The sequence below is a fragment of the Vigna angularis genome, chromosome 3 (genome assembly GCF_016808095.1).
Source record: "Vigna angularis cultivar LongXiaoDou No.4 chromosome 3, ASM1680809v1, whole genome shotgun sequence".
In the NCBI taxonomy this organism is placed as follows: Eukaryota; Viridiplantae; Streptophyta; class Magnoliopsida; order Fabales; family Fabaceae; genus Vigna; species Vigna angularis.
This window is the reverse complement of record NC_068972.1, coordinates 6,626,082-6,641,364: the sequence shown is the minus strand read 5'-3', so window position 1 is coordinate 6,641,364 and position 15,283 is coordinate 6,626,082. Positions and strand designations below refer to the sequence as shown.

General features: G+C 32.8%; 2 protein-coding genes across 4 annotated transcripts; one reads left to right on the top strand and one right to left on the bottom strand.

Moving 5' to 3' along the window:
* Nucleotides 1-1,091: 1,091 nt before the first annotated feature.
* LOC108324007 (silicon efflux transporter LSI2) lies at nucleotides 1,092-7,180 on the top strand. Of its 3 annotated transcripts, none has more exons than XM_017556785.2 (4): nucleotides 1,092-1,292; nucleotides 2,908-4,154; nucleotides 4,256-4,445; nucleotides 6,655-7,180. In XM_017556785.2, exons 2-4 carry the CDS (start codon nucleotides 3,012-3,014, stop codon nucleotides 6,915-6,917), a joined length of 1,596 nt encoding a protein of 531 aa, XP_017412274.1. In that variant the 5' UTR covers nucleotides 1,092-1,292; nucleotides 2,908-3,011; the 3' UTR covers nucleotides 6,918-7,180. The 3 variants fall into 3 exon arrangements, with proteins under 3 accessions (XP_017412274.1, XP_017412275.1, XP_017412276.1); XM_017556786.2 differs by lacking the exon at nucleotides 1,092-1,292 and adding an exon at nucleotides 2,335-2,699; XM_017556787.2 differs by lacking the exon at nucleotides 1,092-1,292 and adding an exon at nucleotides 2,335-2,808.
* Nucleotides 7,181-7,826: 646 nt separating this feature from the next.
* LOC108324266 (uncharacterized) lies at nucleotides 7,827-10,890 on the bottom strand. The gene is made up of 5 exons (XM_017557170.2): nucleotides 10,691-10,890; nucleotides 9,508-9,650; nucleotides 9,275-9,382; nucleotides 8,571-8,645; nucleotides 7,827-8,265 (listed from the first exon to the last, which is right to left on the bottom strand). Exons 2-5 carry the CDS (start codon nucleotides 9,639-9,641, stop codon nucleotides 8,034-8,036), a joined length of 549 nt encoding a protein of 182 aa, XP_017412659.1. The 5' UTR covers nucleotides 9,642-9,650; nucleotides 10,691-10,890; the 3' UTR covers nucleotides 7,827-8,033.
* Between the last annotated feature and the right edge of the window lie 4,393 nt (nucleotides 10,891-15,283).

The following is a 15,283-nucleotide window of genomic DNA, read 5'->3' as shown; positions in this document are numbered from 1 at the left end:
TCGTTAACGACGCACTCTGCAAAACCCAAATGAGATGAGATGGCATTTAACTGCCCACGTAGATTCCCTTCAGGCACAGTGAGGTGGAAGGCACGAAGAGGTCGAGCAGTGAGGGAGAAAAAGAAGGGAACCGAACAACTAAAGGGGTGAGGCTACTGAACAGTGAAAGCACGGGAGTGGATCGGTTCGCCAGAGGGATTTGCGATTTAAGCTCGTGGTCCTGCAGATTTCTAGTTCTTATGGTTTGTAGGTTTGGGGTTGACGAGGATGATGGAAGTGTGTGCCGCAGTGGCGCATTGAAGAAGGGAGAATGATAGTAGTAGCGGCGACCATGGAGATTCCGCTGTTGGCTATGAATGTTGTACGAAACTCGCGATTTAGATTGGTGCTAGAGGAGGAAGACTCGTGATTTGCTGCAGGTTTGATGGCGTCGCGGATGGAGATGTGGTGGTTGCAGGTTCTCGCGTTGAGTGGAACGATTCTTATGGGGACGACGACCTGAAATGGGCTTTGCTGCGCAGCGGTGGTGGCGGCCTAAGGTTTTGGAAGCGCGAGGAAGATGATGAGCGAAGATGGTGGTCTGGCGAGCTGAGACCCTAATTAGAAATACATTTTCAAAAATTAGGGCTTAGGTGGTGGAAAAGATGGTGAGGTGCGAAGATGGTGGTTGGTCGTGACCATGACGCCGACGGTTAAGGTTAAGTGTTGGCTAGGGTTTCTAGGGAAATTAGGACTTCTAGAGATAGGAGACGGCGATGACGTGTCAATAATGATGTGTCATTAATTGCACAGCTAGATAGTACACCGTTAATGATTTAAACGTCATCTACAAAAAGAATTAAACTAAACATAAATTACATTCTTTAGAATAATATTAAAAAAAAAATTAAAACCATTTCAAATATTTCAACCAAATTGGGAGAAAAAAGTATTAAACCTTGTATTTATGCATATAGTTATTTTTATGATAGTTTTGGCTGTTTGTTATCTTGCATGAAAGAGAAGAAAAACAAAAACACTTTTTAAAATAGAATCAATACAGGGATTTCAAAACTAAGATTGGGTGTGATTGTGAGTCTGACACAGGCTACAGGACAGTCTGCAATAAGTGAATTGCTGACAATTGCACTACTCTCTGCTTTCACAGCTTTTTAACACTTTTTCAACTTTCCTACCTTTCTACTCTCACACTCCAATCACTCCATTCTCCACCAATATTTTAAATATTTTATTTCACCATCTACTGTTATTTTTTTAGCTTATCCTCTGTCTCAGTATCTTCTTCTATCAAGGTATTATCTTTAATTATGTTATTATGTTTTTTTGTTATGTTGATTTTCTTGTACTAATAAGATACCTTTTAGATTTAGACATTAATTTAAATTATAATCTGAATCAACCTTTATCATTAATTTGGATATTCTTCTTTCTCTCCCTCTCTCTGAATTCGTTGATTGCACAATTTGTCTCACCATTTCTATTACCTTGGTTTTGCATCAAAAACTTCCTTTTGTATTTACAGTATTTGTTCACATCAGGTTGAACTGTTCTTATCAATGTAGAAGAAGATTGCACAAGGTGCACACATACATAGCTATGCATTAGATGAACTGATATTTCTTTTTCATTGTTTTCTGATAAAATAACAATTTTTTAAAGTTAAAGGTGAGAACAAGTGAAGAAACCTAATTTTGTGAAGTGGGATTTCCACTATTTTTCAAAGGATGGTTGGCTAACTGAGGTACAACTGAAACAATTAAAAATGTCATCTTCTGGTTGACAGTGACTTTACCAATAAAGTTTCTGCTTTATTAACTCCAAGCTTCCAATATTTGGTGAAGAACAGCCCAAAAAACAGATGAAACCTACTCTACTTGGCTGATTTAAAAACAGATATGCAGTTCAAATCTCACGCCATGTATGAAAGGGACATGTTGTATGGTCTACACTATGCATTTATTCCAACCTTTTCACACTCTTTACATGAAAACTTCCAAAGCATTTTTTCTCATCAATCTTCTACGGTCTTTGTTATTAAATTTATGGAGAAAAATATATTCAAACATTAAGCTCAATCCCCATCTTGGAGAAGCTCACTTTAAATCACCGCCATTTGTCTCTGCTCATAATGTCCACTAATTAAACAAAACATGTTCAACCCAATCAAGTTTCTATGTATGTGTGCAAAGCAAAGTAGTTACAAGTTTTGTTTCTGTACTTCTAATTAGTCGGATATATTTAGAGTAATTATTGAAGCTCAAGATTAATATAACATCAATCATTGTATCAAAGAATTATAATTTGGAGACCGACAAGAGAAAACAAAAGAATACTTAATTGATTCTTGGAATTTTTCCTGGGAAGGTAGCAGCTCTGAGTGACAATGGTCTTTTTCAAGTTTTACTCTATGGTGATTTATATGGTGCGTGTAATATAATAGAATATAGGGTAACATTTCACCATGTGGATATGATAAATTATTAGTTGATGTGCGCGTGACCTGAAAAGACTGAAGATGCTTCAGTTTTGTTTCACTCCAACTCAACAAGATATTCCTCGACGTAATCCAATCTACAGCTACCAAGCTAATCTGTCATAAGAAAGCGAAGCACACAAAAGAAAAACACGTTGTTAGCCACAGAAATTGATGCTTCTTAGTTAGGCCTCATTGTCTGTCCATGAAAACTTAAGTTTTATAGGTACGCTTTTCTGAAGGAAGAATGGATGAATTGTACACTCTTTTTGCTATATCTGAAACCTTTGACCTTACTTTTGTGCTGTTGGTAATTTGGAAAGATGGCACTACGAGTAAATTGTTTGCTTTTGTCTTTGTATAGTACTCCACTCGCTTAACTGCTGATCTTTATTTTTTGCTGATGTTTAAGAGATTGAATTTTCATATTTCAGGAATTTTTCTCAGAGAGTGGTGTTGTATTTTGATAGTATAAAGTTGGAAGTATCGGTCTTTGGTTGGAACAAGGAACTTGTTGTTTGCTTGTTTAGTTGCAATAATGGCATTGGCTCCTGTTCCAAAAGTGGTATTTGGTTTAATTGCATTTGCAATTTTCTGGGTCTTGGCAGTTTTCCCAGCTGTGCCGTTTCTACCTATTGGAAGAACTGCAGGGTCCCTCTTTGGAGCCATGCTTATGGTCCTATTCCAAGTTGTTACTCCAGATGATGCTTATGCCACGATTGATCTTCCAATTCTTGGTCTTCTCTTTGGGACAATGGTTGTCAGTGTCTATCTTGAAAGAGCTGACATGTTCAAGTATATAGGGAAGTTGCTGGCTTGGAAGAGTAGAGGTTCAAAGGACTTACTTTGTAGGATATGTGTTATCTCTGCTGTCTCAAGTGCTCTCTTCACAAATGACACCTCTTGTGTGGTTTTGACTGAATTCATATTGAAAATTGCTAGGCAGCATAACCTTCCACCAACACCCTTTCTACTTGCCCTTGCTTCGAGTGCTAATATTGGGTCTTCAGCAACTCCAATTGGCAACCCCCAGAACCTGGTTATAGCTGTTCAGAGTAAAATATCATTTGGTAATTTTCTGGTTGGTATTCTTCCAGCTATGGTGGCAGGAGTTGTAGCAAATGCTACAATTCTTCTAATCATGTATTGGAAGTTATTGTCCGTTCATAAGGACGAAGAAGATTCAGGGGCAGAAGCTGTGGTAGAGGAGTATGATTCTCATCGGTTTTCTCCTGCCACTATGTCTCATTTTTCATCCTTGAATTCTCAAGAATGGAATTCCCATCTTGAAGCTATCAGTGTTCAGAACTCTCCTCAACAGATTCTAAGAAACCGATCAATTGCAAGTGAAATTATTGGGGTTTCGAGCAACACTTTTGATTCTGCAAGAATCTCAAGTTTACCAAGGGATGGAACAAATGGTGTGCCATCTCTGACAAAGGAGGAAACTAGTCCTACAAGTTCTTCAGCAACAGTGGATACACTAATTCACCCTTCCGAAAGAAAAAACAATCTTATCATAAGATGGAAGAGGGTACTGTGGAAATCTTGTGTTTACATCATCACAGTTGGAATGTTGGTTGCTTTACTTCTAGGTTTAAATATGTCATGGACTGCAATTACTGCGGCACTTGCCCTTATCGTTCTTGATTTCAAAGATGCTAGGCCATGTTTAGAAAAGGTTTTAATTTGATCTTTCTCTTTTCCTGTGTTCTCCTTGGAATGCTAAAAGTACTTCTGCTGTTCAAATATTTTACGTTTTTCTCTCTTCTCTTGTAACAGGTTTCATATTCACTTTTGATATTCTTTTGTGGAATGTTTATCACGGTAGATGGCCTCAACAAAACTGGGATTCCAAGTGCTTTGTGGGACATAATGGAGCCCTATTCTCACGTTGATCGGGCTAGTGGAGTTGCAATTCTTGCAGTTGTCATACTTGTATTATCAAATTTGGCTTCAAATGTGCCGACAGGTAAGTGGACCTGGTTTTATTTTACTGACAAAATATTTATTATTTGTTCTGTTTGGGAGAGTAGTTATTCCAATGTCATGTGGATCTGTTAACATTGATTGTTAAATCTTCATCCTCCATGTTCCCTGAATTGAAACTTAAAAAGTTCTTGATTGCAAACTGCAAAGAAATCAAAGCAATGCATAAAATACTAGAATAGTATCATTTTACTTTATCTGTTGTGATATTAACACGCAAGAGGTAGTTCAGGTTTTTTACCTTCAAAGTGAAAAAAATAAATGTTCCGCAACTTTGACATAACTGATTGCTCCTCTGAAGTGAGAAAATGTGTAAAGTGAGCATATAAGTATGCTTCTATTGCTGATATTAAGTTAGTTGACAGTACAAGATGCTCGAATTCAAATTACCACTTGATGCATCCTTGCGTTTTCATGTTCATATTTACTCTGCACAGAGGAGTTAAATCCAACATAATTAGTTTTTTTTATAGGAAAGTATGGTTGTGATGACAATTGTATATAGGGAGATATTGGTGTGAGACTTACTGAAAGATGTTAGAAATCAGTTTAGATGATTTGGATATGTGCCAAAAAAGTCACTGGAAGCACTGGTAATGAGTGTAGATCGCATAACTTCTGCACTCTGGAAAAGGGTGGAGAAACTAAGAAGGAAATGGAAGAAGTTATTGAAAGGAATTTCATGTTGAATAATATTCCTAAGAATTTGGTTTTTAGCCAAACTTAATAACATTATGTGATTAATTAGTTGGCTTCAGCCAGTAGGATAAGACTATTATTGTTGTCGACTTTTTTGTTGTAGACTTGTAGTCTTACGGACAATATTGATTGATTGCCATTTTCTTAAAACTGAGCATTTAGAATTGTCTATGCAGTGATTGCATTCACTGAATGACTTTCAGAATACATATTTCCTGAAGCTGTAACTTATTGTGCAAAATCTATTGTCATTGAAACAATAGGAATTATACTGTGAATGTGCACTAAAGAACGACATCTGGATTAAAGTTTTTGTTTCGGTTGTGAGGGCTGAGTCGAATAATACCTTTACGTCCTCCTCTTCCTGCTACTCGGTCGTCCGGTCTCGCTCCTTTTCTTATCACTCAGTCGTCCGGTCTCGCTCCTTACTCCTCGTTTTACTCCTCTGCGCGCGGGTGGGAGACCTGTCAAAGATTCTCCGATGCCAAAGTCAGTTTGAGAGCAATGGCGTTTTCAATAAAACAGTAATAAATGTGTAGTAAATGCAACCTATCTATCACTCACCCTGGATCTATATTTATAGTTTTTGCTATGGGCTTGGGATTAGTGAAAAGTTAATCACGGCCCAAATTCAGCTCAATAGCTTTTAGCAACTACTTACCTTAATCTTAATCCTAATCTGGTCAATTAGCGAAGTGGTTGGCCGGTCTCCCGAAGTTTGGTCCTACGATTGGCTGGCCCACATAGGCGACCTGGTTAATTGGCGATATGGCCAACCGGCTTCGTACGAGTTGTTGTTCATCCGGATGGCGAGCGACAAGGTCACGTAATTGGATAATCATGGATATACGGACGTCCGGTATATCGCTACCCGGCCCCTCCTGATGACGAGCGGCAAGGTAGCGTGATTGGACAATTATGGTTATGCGGACGTCCAGTTTGTTCGCTGCCCGGTCCCTACTAGTACAGTTTTGATTGTTTATCAGTTTACAGTTTACTTCTTTGAGAAAATGTGAAGGATTGGCAACGAAATATAACCAAATCGTATTATTCCCTAAAATCGAGAGATTGGATCTTCAATAGTGGTAAATTCCTAACAAGAGCAAATAATTTTAGATAAGCTGGAATTTAGTTTTGTATTTTGATAGATATCTATTATTTATTTCATGGGATTTTAATTGTTTGTTTGTAAGAGACTTCTTTTTCTCTTTACCACTGGAAATCTTTGTAAACACATCATAAAGAGCAAGTATTTATGTTATGTATGTTTCAATTTGTCTTGATATCACATTAAACTTTTACCTAATATGCTTGAGGGGGTACTTGGTCAAACACCAATTGTAGATATTTTAGCTTTATTCATTCCTTGTCATATTCCTTTTGACTTGATATTGTCATCTGAACTAAACCTGTATCCATGATGGTGAAAGAATTTTGTTCTGATGATACATGACTATTAACTAAAGTTATCTGTTATCTGTGCTATTATCTAGTTCTGTTGCTTGGAGGACGTGTAGCAGCCTCAGCTGCTGCAATTTCCAAAGCAGATGAGAAGAAGGCATGGCTGATATTGGCTTGGGCCAGCACCATATCAGGGAATCTCTCACTGTTGGGATCAGCTGCTAACTTGATAGTGTGTGAACAGGCTATCCGTGCTCCAAACCTACCATACACGTTAACCTTCTGGAGTCACCTCAAATTTGGCATTCCCTCCACGATCATAGTCACAGCTATAGGTTTGACATTCATAAGATGATAATGCCATTCATGGAAAAAGGGCCTTGTAAGTTGAAGATGTTCAAACAAAACGAAAGAATGAAAAAACAGGGTTCTTGTCAATATGTTTTAACTTATGGATACATTATCAAGAAAATGGATGTTGATGCTTTGTTATCGATCGTTTATGCAAAATAAAATATGTGGAGATAGTTGCCATATGATGCTTTGGAATTTAGTAAGAAAAGGAAAAACAAATTCAAGTGTTCAAATAATTGAATTTTGCTTGTTCTTCTTTTATCATTATCATTATTTCCTACATTTTTGTTTCTTCTGTTTTTTTTTAAACATATTTAAGCTAAGCAAAAATTTATAGGGAAATTATGCAAATTATGGATGCTTCTTCTGATTTGCATATTCAGTACAGCCAAGTATGGGATGCAATGCAGAAGTAATGAAATCTGATTGCATATTATTGCATGGTGATTCTGTCCTTTGGATTCAGAATGGTTCATGTATGCCGTAGGCTGAAGATATTGAGATTCCTAGGCATGTTAAACATGTTTTGAATATCAAATCATCGTAGCAGTAAAAGATAAGTAAAATGAAGTTACCATTGACATTCATACAACTTATTGTTGGTTCATAATGTTGTGTGGATTCAAGTCAAGGCTTTTATAACAAATTATTCTAAACGTTTCTGTGATGACGTACATGTAGTTTATCATTAATTCAGAAAATGAATTTTACTAACTAAAGAGGTAACAACACTGATGCCAACAAATTTTCCATTTTATTATAGAAGCTTGATTACGAGGAGACGCATCCGTGGTTAGAAAATATAATTGACTATCCAAGTTCAAACGATCTTAAAGTATGATCTCTATCAACCAGAATTGGTCATCATTCACTTAAAATCCAAGCTGGGGTAGCTGTGATCGCTAAACAATTGAATGGAAAAATGCCGATAATTTTTAAACACTGATTCACTAATTTCCAGGTTCATTACATCATCATCAACTTAATCTGGTATGAATTTAGAATTTAAAATAATCCCATTAAAATCCAAGCAACCACCGCCCGCAAGGAAAAAAAACTCATCCCAGATTTCATATTTTGAGAGCAAACCACAATAAGCTGACATTTAGCCTTCCACTTAATTCATTAAATCATAGTCATCCAATTTGTCATTGTACTGAAGCACCTTTCTCTTTATTTTGGATGAATCCACCCATGTAATGAAGTCTTCCATGTTCCTAGTTACAAGGAAAGCCGGGTCTGTCACCGTCTCTGGACCAACCCTTATATGCCCTTGCTCAATGTACGTGACAGCTTCTTTCAAGTGTTCAGCAAATTTTAATCGCACCAGAACAGTTGAGAGCCTACGTCTGCACAATGGAGAAAATCATTAAGTTGAAGAACATATGAGGGTAATATAATGCAAATAAGAAAAGTTAGTATCTTTTGAAGAAAACAATTATTAATGCACGCAGTAACTTCCCTAAGATTATCTTCAAATTGATCCTAGTCATCCAGTAATGATTATTTATTAAACTGCATTCGCAAGTTATAATTGTTATATCTTCCACGTGATATACTTACCTTTGGACCCTCTAATGAGCAAAGTGCAAACGAATAAAATTAATCGCTCAATTTTCATTTTAAAAAATAATCAGCAGAGTATTATTTTTACCTACAGAAGGATGAGACAGTTAAGCGTTCACATAGTGTGATGCTTTGCCTGGTTGGAATAACGCCCATGTTGTAGCTGTCACCCAAAAAGGAGAAAAGAATGAGGAAGAAAATAATGGCGCATGATTATATCAAATATTTTTCTCGTTTGTTTCAGGTTCATTCCAAGAACAAATAAAATGTGTTTCTTAAATCAATACAATCTTTCTATTGAAACTGTAAGGCTAACTTGTGCTTCTTGAAGTGGAGTTACATCTATTCAAATATTTTATACCAACTCAAAAGTTTTAGAGGAAAGTCATCACAAGAAACCAAAACCAATGGAGAATAATTGCAAATAGTTCACCAATTTTAATTATATTTTGATAGAAACTAATCTCTAAGTGAACTAGGAAGGACCCATTTGATGGGCTGCAGGAAGTTATTATTAGGAGTACAACAGTATGTTATACCAATAACTTATCTTGTACAAGGTATTCAGCATTAGTCATGTACTGCAAGATGGCAGATATGCATTACACAATTACAACTGGTAGAAGGTGTGAAATAAGTCAAATACTTTTGTCTATGGGACAGCAAATATATTGCAGTGATATATGCTTCCGAGTGATATATGACTTCCGTGTTCAGTGATATATTTTATTAATATATCAATTGATGTTCCATCATATGTTCACATACATGAGAGTGAAAAAATGAACTTACAGTTTTTCCAAAAGCTTGTCAGTCATGTCAATCCTAAAAGGATCCTTTGCGTCCATCTGTTTCAATATGTTAACTAACTTCTGAACCATATGGCATAAACCTGAATATCTATCCATATTTGCATCATCCCAGAGTAAAAAAAAACATAAGATGGGTCAACTAAAAGCTAATATAAAAACAAAGGAAATTACACAGCTTCAAAAAATATAAATATAGTGAATTATGGATGATACTTTTTGTAATCGTCCCGTCCAGTAATGTGGTAGCGTTGCATAACCAAGTTCTCTCTTTGACCCCCTTCCCTCTTCCATTCCAAAAAATTTACCTTCTTCAAAAGCTTCTTTTCATGAAACTTTAGCTTCCTCATTCTTTTTCACTGTCATCATGAAACACAACTAAATAATCATTTCATTAAAAAATAGAAGAACTGTTCAATTTATGCATTGGTTATTTAACAGCAGCATAAATTGCTGTACCAAGTTTGACACTTTCCTTCCACCAGCCACTAGTTGATTAGATAGACAGATGGATAGATAGAGCCAGAAAACGAGAGAGACTTATGCGCCAGATCTTAACCAGCCACTAGTGTGAAGTTAGCTAGACTAGAGATGTGGAAGACCCAAAATCAAGAACCAATAAGCTCTAATATCATTTTGATGAACTTCTATATAAGCACTCGGCGAAGAAGAAATACAAGAAAAAAATAAAGGAGGACCAAGCGTTAGAGAAGCTTATAGAGAAGCTTCTTTTTTTCCCTCTAATAAATGCTTATAGAGAAGCTTACTGGTCATCGAAACATGCCGGAATTCACACCCAAAGCAAGCTTAAAGGAGGACCAAGCGTTATAAGGAGTATTCTGGGCACACTTTAGTCAAAGGGGGGCATTCTTAACAATATTTTAAAAGGAAAACTAAACATGGTGTGTCAAATAGGATATATTCAACTAATAATACAACATCCAAAAATTGAGCACATACTACAGGGTAAAGCATGGAACACACTGTTGTGTAAGAAGATCAATGAAGGACATACCCAAACCTGAAGTGTGTTGTGTAGTTTAGAGCGAAAAAAATGGATGGTATACAGTGTTAAAGATTTTCTATACAAACAAGGATTAATAAAAACTCATTTAACTTGGGATATGCCATGCGATCCCCACTCACTGTTCAGCTAAAGAAAGGCATACACAGACTTTGAGAATTGAAATACCTAGCTTGAACGAGAAGGACGTAAAATGAAAGGCAAATTAAGTACTTTTCGAATACCCTATTTATCTGTCCAAAAATCACGTTGTATAATAAAACTGAACGAAAAGTTTATCAAACTAAATGATTCATTGAAGCAAGAAAATCCTAGAACTAAACCTTTCATCGAAATAAGGAAACCCTAAAAAGCGGGGAATTTGAAAAAGATTACCCGTTACTTGGCTTCTTTGGTGGCTGTCTGGACTAACTTGGTAATAGAAAGAGAGCAGTGGCGATGAGAAAACAACACAGCGGCGGCTAGAGAAAGAAGAGAGGACAAAACGGCAGCGCTATGCGGCGGCCAGAGTGAGGACTTGGAACTGCAGGAGGACCAAAGCTGGGAGAGAGGTTTAAATTTGAGTTAAATTTAGGATTCTTTAATGTTTGATTTTTAACTTATATATGTCTATTTTTTATTTTAAATAGAGTAATAAATCATATTTTTAGGTGAATGTTTTACAAAATTAACAATTTTTTTTATCTTATGATTTCCGTAATTTGAATCTTTAAAATTTTAATTAGTTGTAATTTTTGGTTTTGAATTGTTTGCTAAGTTATTATGCTATAAACTTTTAATCATAAACTAGTCCGAATACGTATAGGGTAATTTTTTTAATTATAGTGTAAAGTATACAATTAAAACTATAAAATTATATGTCACAATAATAAATTAGGTAATACAATAAGATAATAATATATCTCTCAATTAATCTTAATATCACCTCATTAATAAAAAATTAAATAATAATTTTTTTTAAAAAAATCCAATAATAAAGACTTAATTGGAATTTTTTTAAATTTATTAAAAATTTAAATTTTGATTACGGTTTAAATTTATAATAAAATATGCAACATATGTATATAAAATAGTAATATTTTATTAATTTGTATAATACTTGTAACTTTTATTAAAGTAACTAATACTTATGATCAATCATTATTATACAAATTATTAAACCAAGATAATTAATTACGTTTGTAAACATAAAAGTTATAAAAGGTATATATATATATATATATATATATATATATATATATATATATATATATATTAATACAATCTTCATTGCGATTCTTAAAATAAAAAGGGTAAAATAATATACTTAGAAAAAAAATATAATTTTGGTTGACATATAAAACACTTGTACTGATGCTTTTTTTTTAAGATTAAAAAGTTTAACAACTATAAAACTTGTTATTTGACAATTAGTTAATATAATTTTGAAATTAAAAATTGAACAAAATATAATTTAATGACATTTTAATGTATTTTAAAATTAGAAATAAAATAAAGTTATGAACAAATAAAGTTGAGAGATTAAAATTACATAAAAAAAATTAGATCCAAAATTGTAAATTTTGTAAAATATAGAATATAAATATAATTCAGGCTATATAAAATAATCGTACAACTTCGATAATTGAATTAAAATTATTGGTTTTCTGTCAATATTATTCTAACTTTGTTGATTTTGTGGACTGTTCTTGCAGTGGCGTTGTGAGTTTTTCCCTCTTTTTTTCAGAATACTTGGTAATTATTTAAATAACTGTGTTTATATAGTTGGAAAGACAAATTTATGTGGATTTTTTAAAAAAAAAAACAGATTTTTATCTAAAATTTGGTGTTGTACAAAACTAAAGATTACATTAAAAGTTATGCTCCGCCCAATAAGCACTGCATTGTCTCGTTTTGATTCAGAGATATAGAAAATTTCAGAAAGTAAAATGATAAGTAGAATGTTTTATACAATTTCACAAAACTTGTCAATAAAGAATCTTCCATATGTATTTATATTACAAACAATATCCTACTCATAATTATTACATACTAAATTAACCGTGAATTTTTTATCAACAATAAATTAAGTTATAAGTGTTGGAATGAATCAAAATCCTACATTAAATAAAAATAAAAAATAAAATATTATATAAAAGTGAAATAGGATTAATTTACTGTCTTAAAGTTTTAGATAGAGAATATGTCAATCATTTATATAAATAGACTCATTGTTAATTTTATATTTCTTCATTAAATCTTATATATATATTATAGAAAATATGTAATTAATAAGGAGTTTTTCTATTGAAATTTTATGGTATTTTTAGAAAAAAATTAGAAAATAATATAAAATTTTAAATATTTATTTTTAATTAAATTCATATTAAACATTTTTATAAACTTTAACATATTATACTTGAAAATCTATTAATTATTTTTTATTAATTTTATTTAAAAAAATAGATACTATATTAAATCCGTACAAAAATTATACTTTACAAATTTCTTTCAATGAATAAGTCATTTAAAAAATATAAAAATAGAGTATATAACAAAAATCCATTAAAAAATTATAAATCAAACTCCTTTCAACAAATAAATCATTTTTTAAAGTCATTTTCCCCTCTTGTATTTTTCATCACTAATTATCTTATACTTTTCTCTATTTTATTATTTTGTTCACATTTCTCTTTCATTTACCTATCATCCAAATTGAGCAGAGAGCCTATCAAACAATAGGGTGTTCAAATAGAAAACTATTTGGAAGTCTGTAATACTATTGTGGTGTGCACCGAAGTATCTTTTTCATTCAATAAATAAACATTATATTTTAAGTGAAAAAGATTACTAAAGTAAACTTTATCTATTCTAATACCTTTCATATGCATACCTATGACTTAGATGTTGATCCATATATTCAAGTGGCTTAACGGTTTACCATTTATAATTTGGGTGTTGCTCTCTCCACCACCACCTTATACTTCCTCTACCTCCCCACATTATTTTAAATATAATTATATTCTTAAGTTAAAAATATTTTTACTTTTATCCTATTTTAAATAATTTGAAATTCTAATTTTACTTTCTCATCACCCACCCACGGAACTTTCTTCCCCTTTCCCCATTTTCGTTTCACCTCTCCACCTCCCGCACTTCCATTCCTTTTTCTTTCTAGTTTTTTTTGGTTTGAAAGCTTTCATTGTCACCGTGGTGTGAAGGAGCGTCGTCGCCGTGGTGTGGAGGAACATCGAGAGCGTCCAGAGCATCAACCAGCGTGAGGAAGTATACATCAACGGAGGTGATATCCTTCAACGGATGTCAACATTTGTTTAAGGTAAAACGGATGTCGACATCCGTTTTTTCTTAAACGGATTTAGGGTTTTATTTCAAGGTTTATTCGAATACGAGGAAGCACGACACACACTGCACCACTCCACGCACTGCACCATGAGAGCGACACTGCACCACGAGAGGGAGACTGTTTGATAATTCTTTCCACCACCACCAACCTTTGCAACTTGTAGTATTTCACAACGACGAAAGAAAGAGAGAAGAAATATAATGTTAAAATGAAAGAAAAATATACGGGACTAGAATAAGTTATTACTGAAATAGATTATGAAGGGGTAAAATTAAAAAATAATAATCCTAAATTTTATTAGAGAGACAAAATAGTAAAAGGGAGATAAAGGAAGAGATGTGTGGTGGTGGAAGGAGCAACACCCTTATAATTTTATACTCACACACATATGTTAAATCTTAAATCATATTATTATTATTATTCTAAAATTCGTATCACCGTCACTCTTCTCTTTTAAGCCTAAACTTTATAATTTAATATACAAAGGTGGCAAATAAAATCATAAAAGCATGATTTTCTCTTTCGGCTTTAAATATTAGCAATCTGATACCTTTGGTTCGAACGTGTAAGATGTTGTGTCAAATTGAACGACTTTTTCTGGCTAAAGACTACATTCCATAATTTGATTCCTCTCACAAACAATTACCCAACCAAATTCATTGTATTTTGTACTAATATAATAAACCATAAGTTATCATCTATGTTATTTTTGCACAGTTAAACAATAATAAAAATTAAATTCAACATCTCATGATGTTTCCTTTGGTTAAAGTATTTGTAATACATGAATTTAACCAAACACTTAAAAGATTTTAGTTCAATTCAAACTAACCACATGTCTCAATTGGATGTATATCTTACATTCAAAATTGAATCAACAAAGAAAAGAGTTAAAATTACAATTAATATTGTGTTTTCTAAAATATAAAATGAATTTTAAAAATAGTTTTTGTATTTCTAACTTTATTGTATTGTCTAAGCTGTGATTTTATTTATATTATTATTAGTAAAAATTCATGTGTATTAGTTTTTTTATGACAATAGAAAATAATAATACTATAACTATAAAAAAAATATAAATATTATTTTTGTTATAGATATTTTTTATTTATTTTGTATGTAGTATTTTACTACAAATAGTTATTTTAATTTATAAAATATTAAATTTTAAAACAGGTTGAATTTTTAAAAAAATATGAAAACAATTACTTAAAGGATAAAATTGATAAACAATTACTTAATAAAAGGTAAAAGTAGAAAGTAGATGTGTACATTAAAATGGAAAATTTCCTAATAGAAAATTTCATTTATATAATAGTATAAATATGACCGTATAGATAATGTCCAAGTTAAATGTATAATTTTATCCTTAGTTTAAAGGCATCTCGTATTAATTATTTTTTCATGAAATACCATTAATAAAGCTTTTCTTTAATTTCCATAATCAGAAACATTAGTTTTTAATACTCGACGAAAGGTAGTATGATTTCTTTGGAAATTTTGTACCATGGATCAAATTTCAAACATAATATACATTTTTACCTTATGCAAGAAAGTGAGAGCACCATAATTAATCAATGTTATTTACAAAAGTAATTTGAGAAAAAAAACATTAATATAGGATA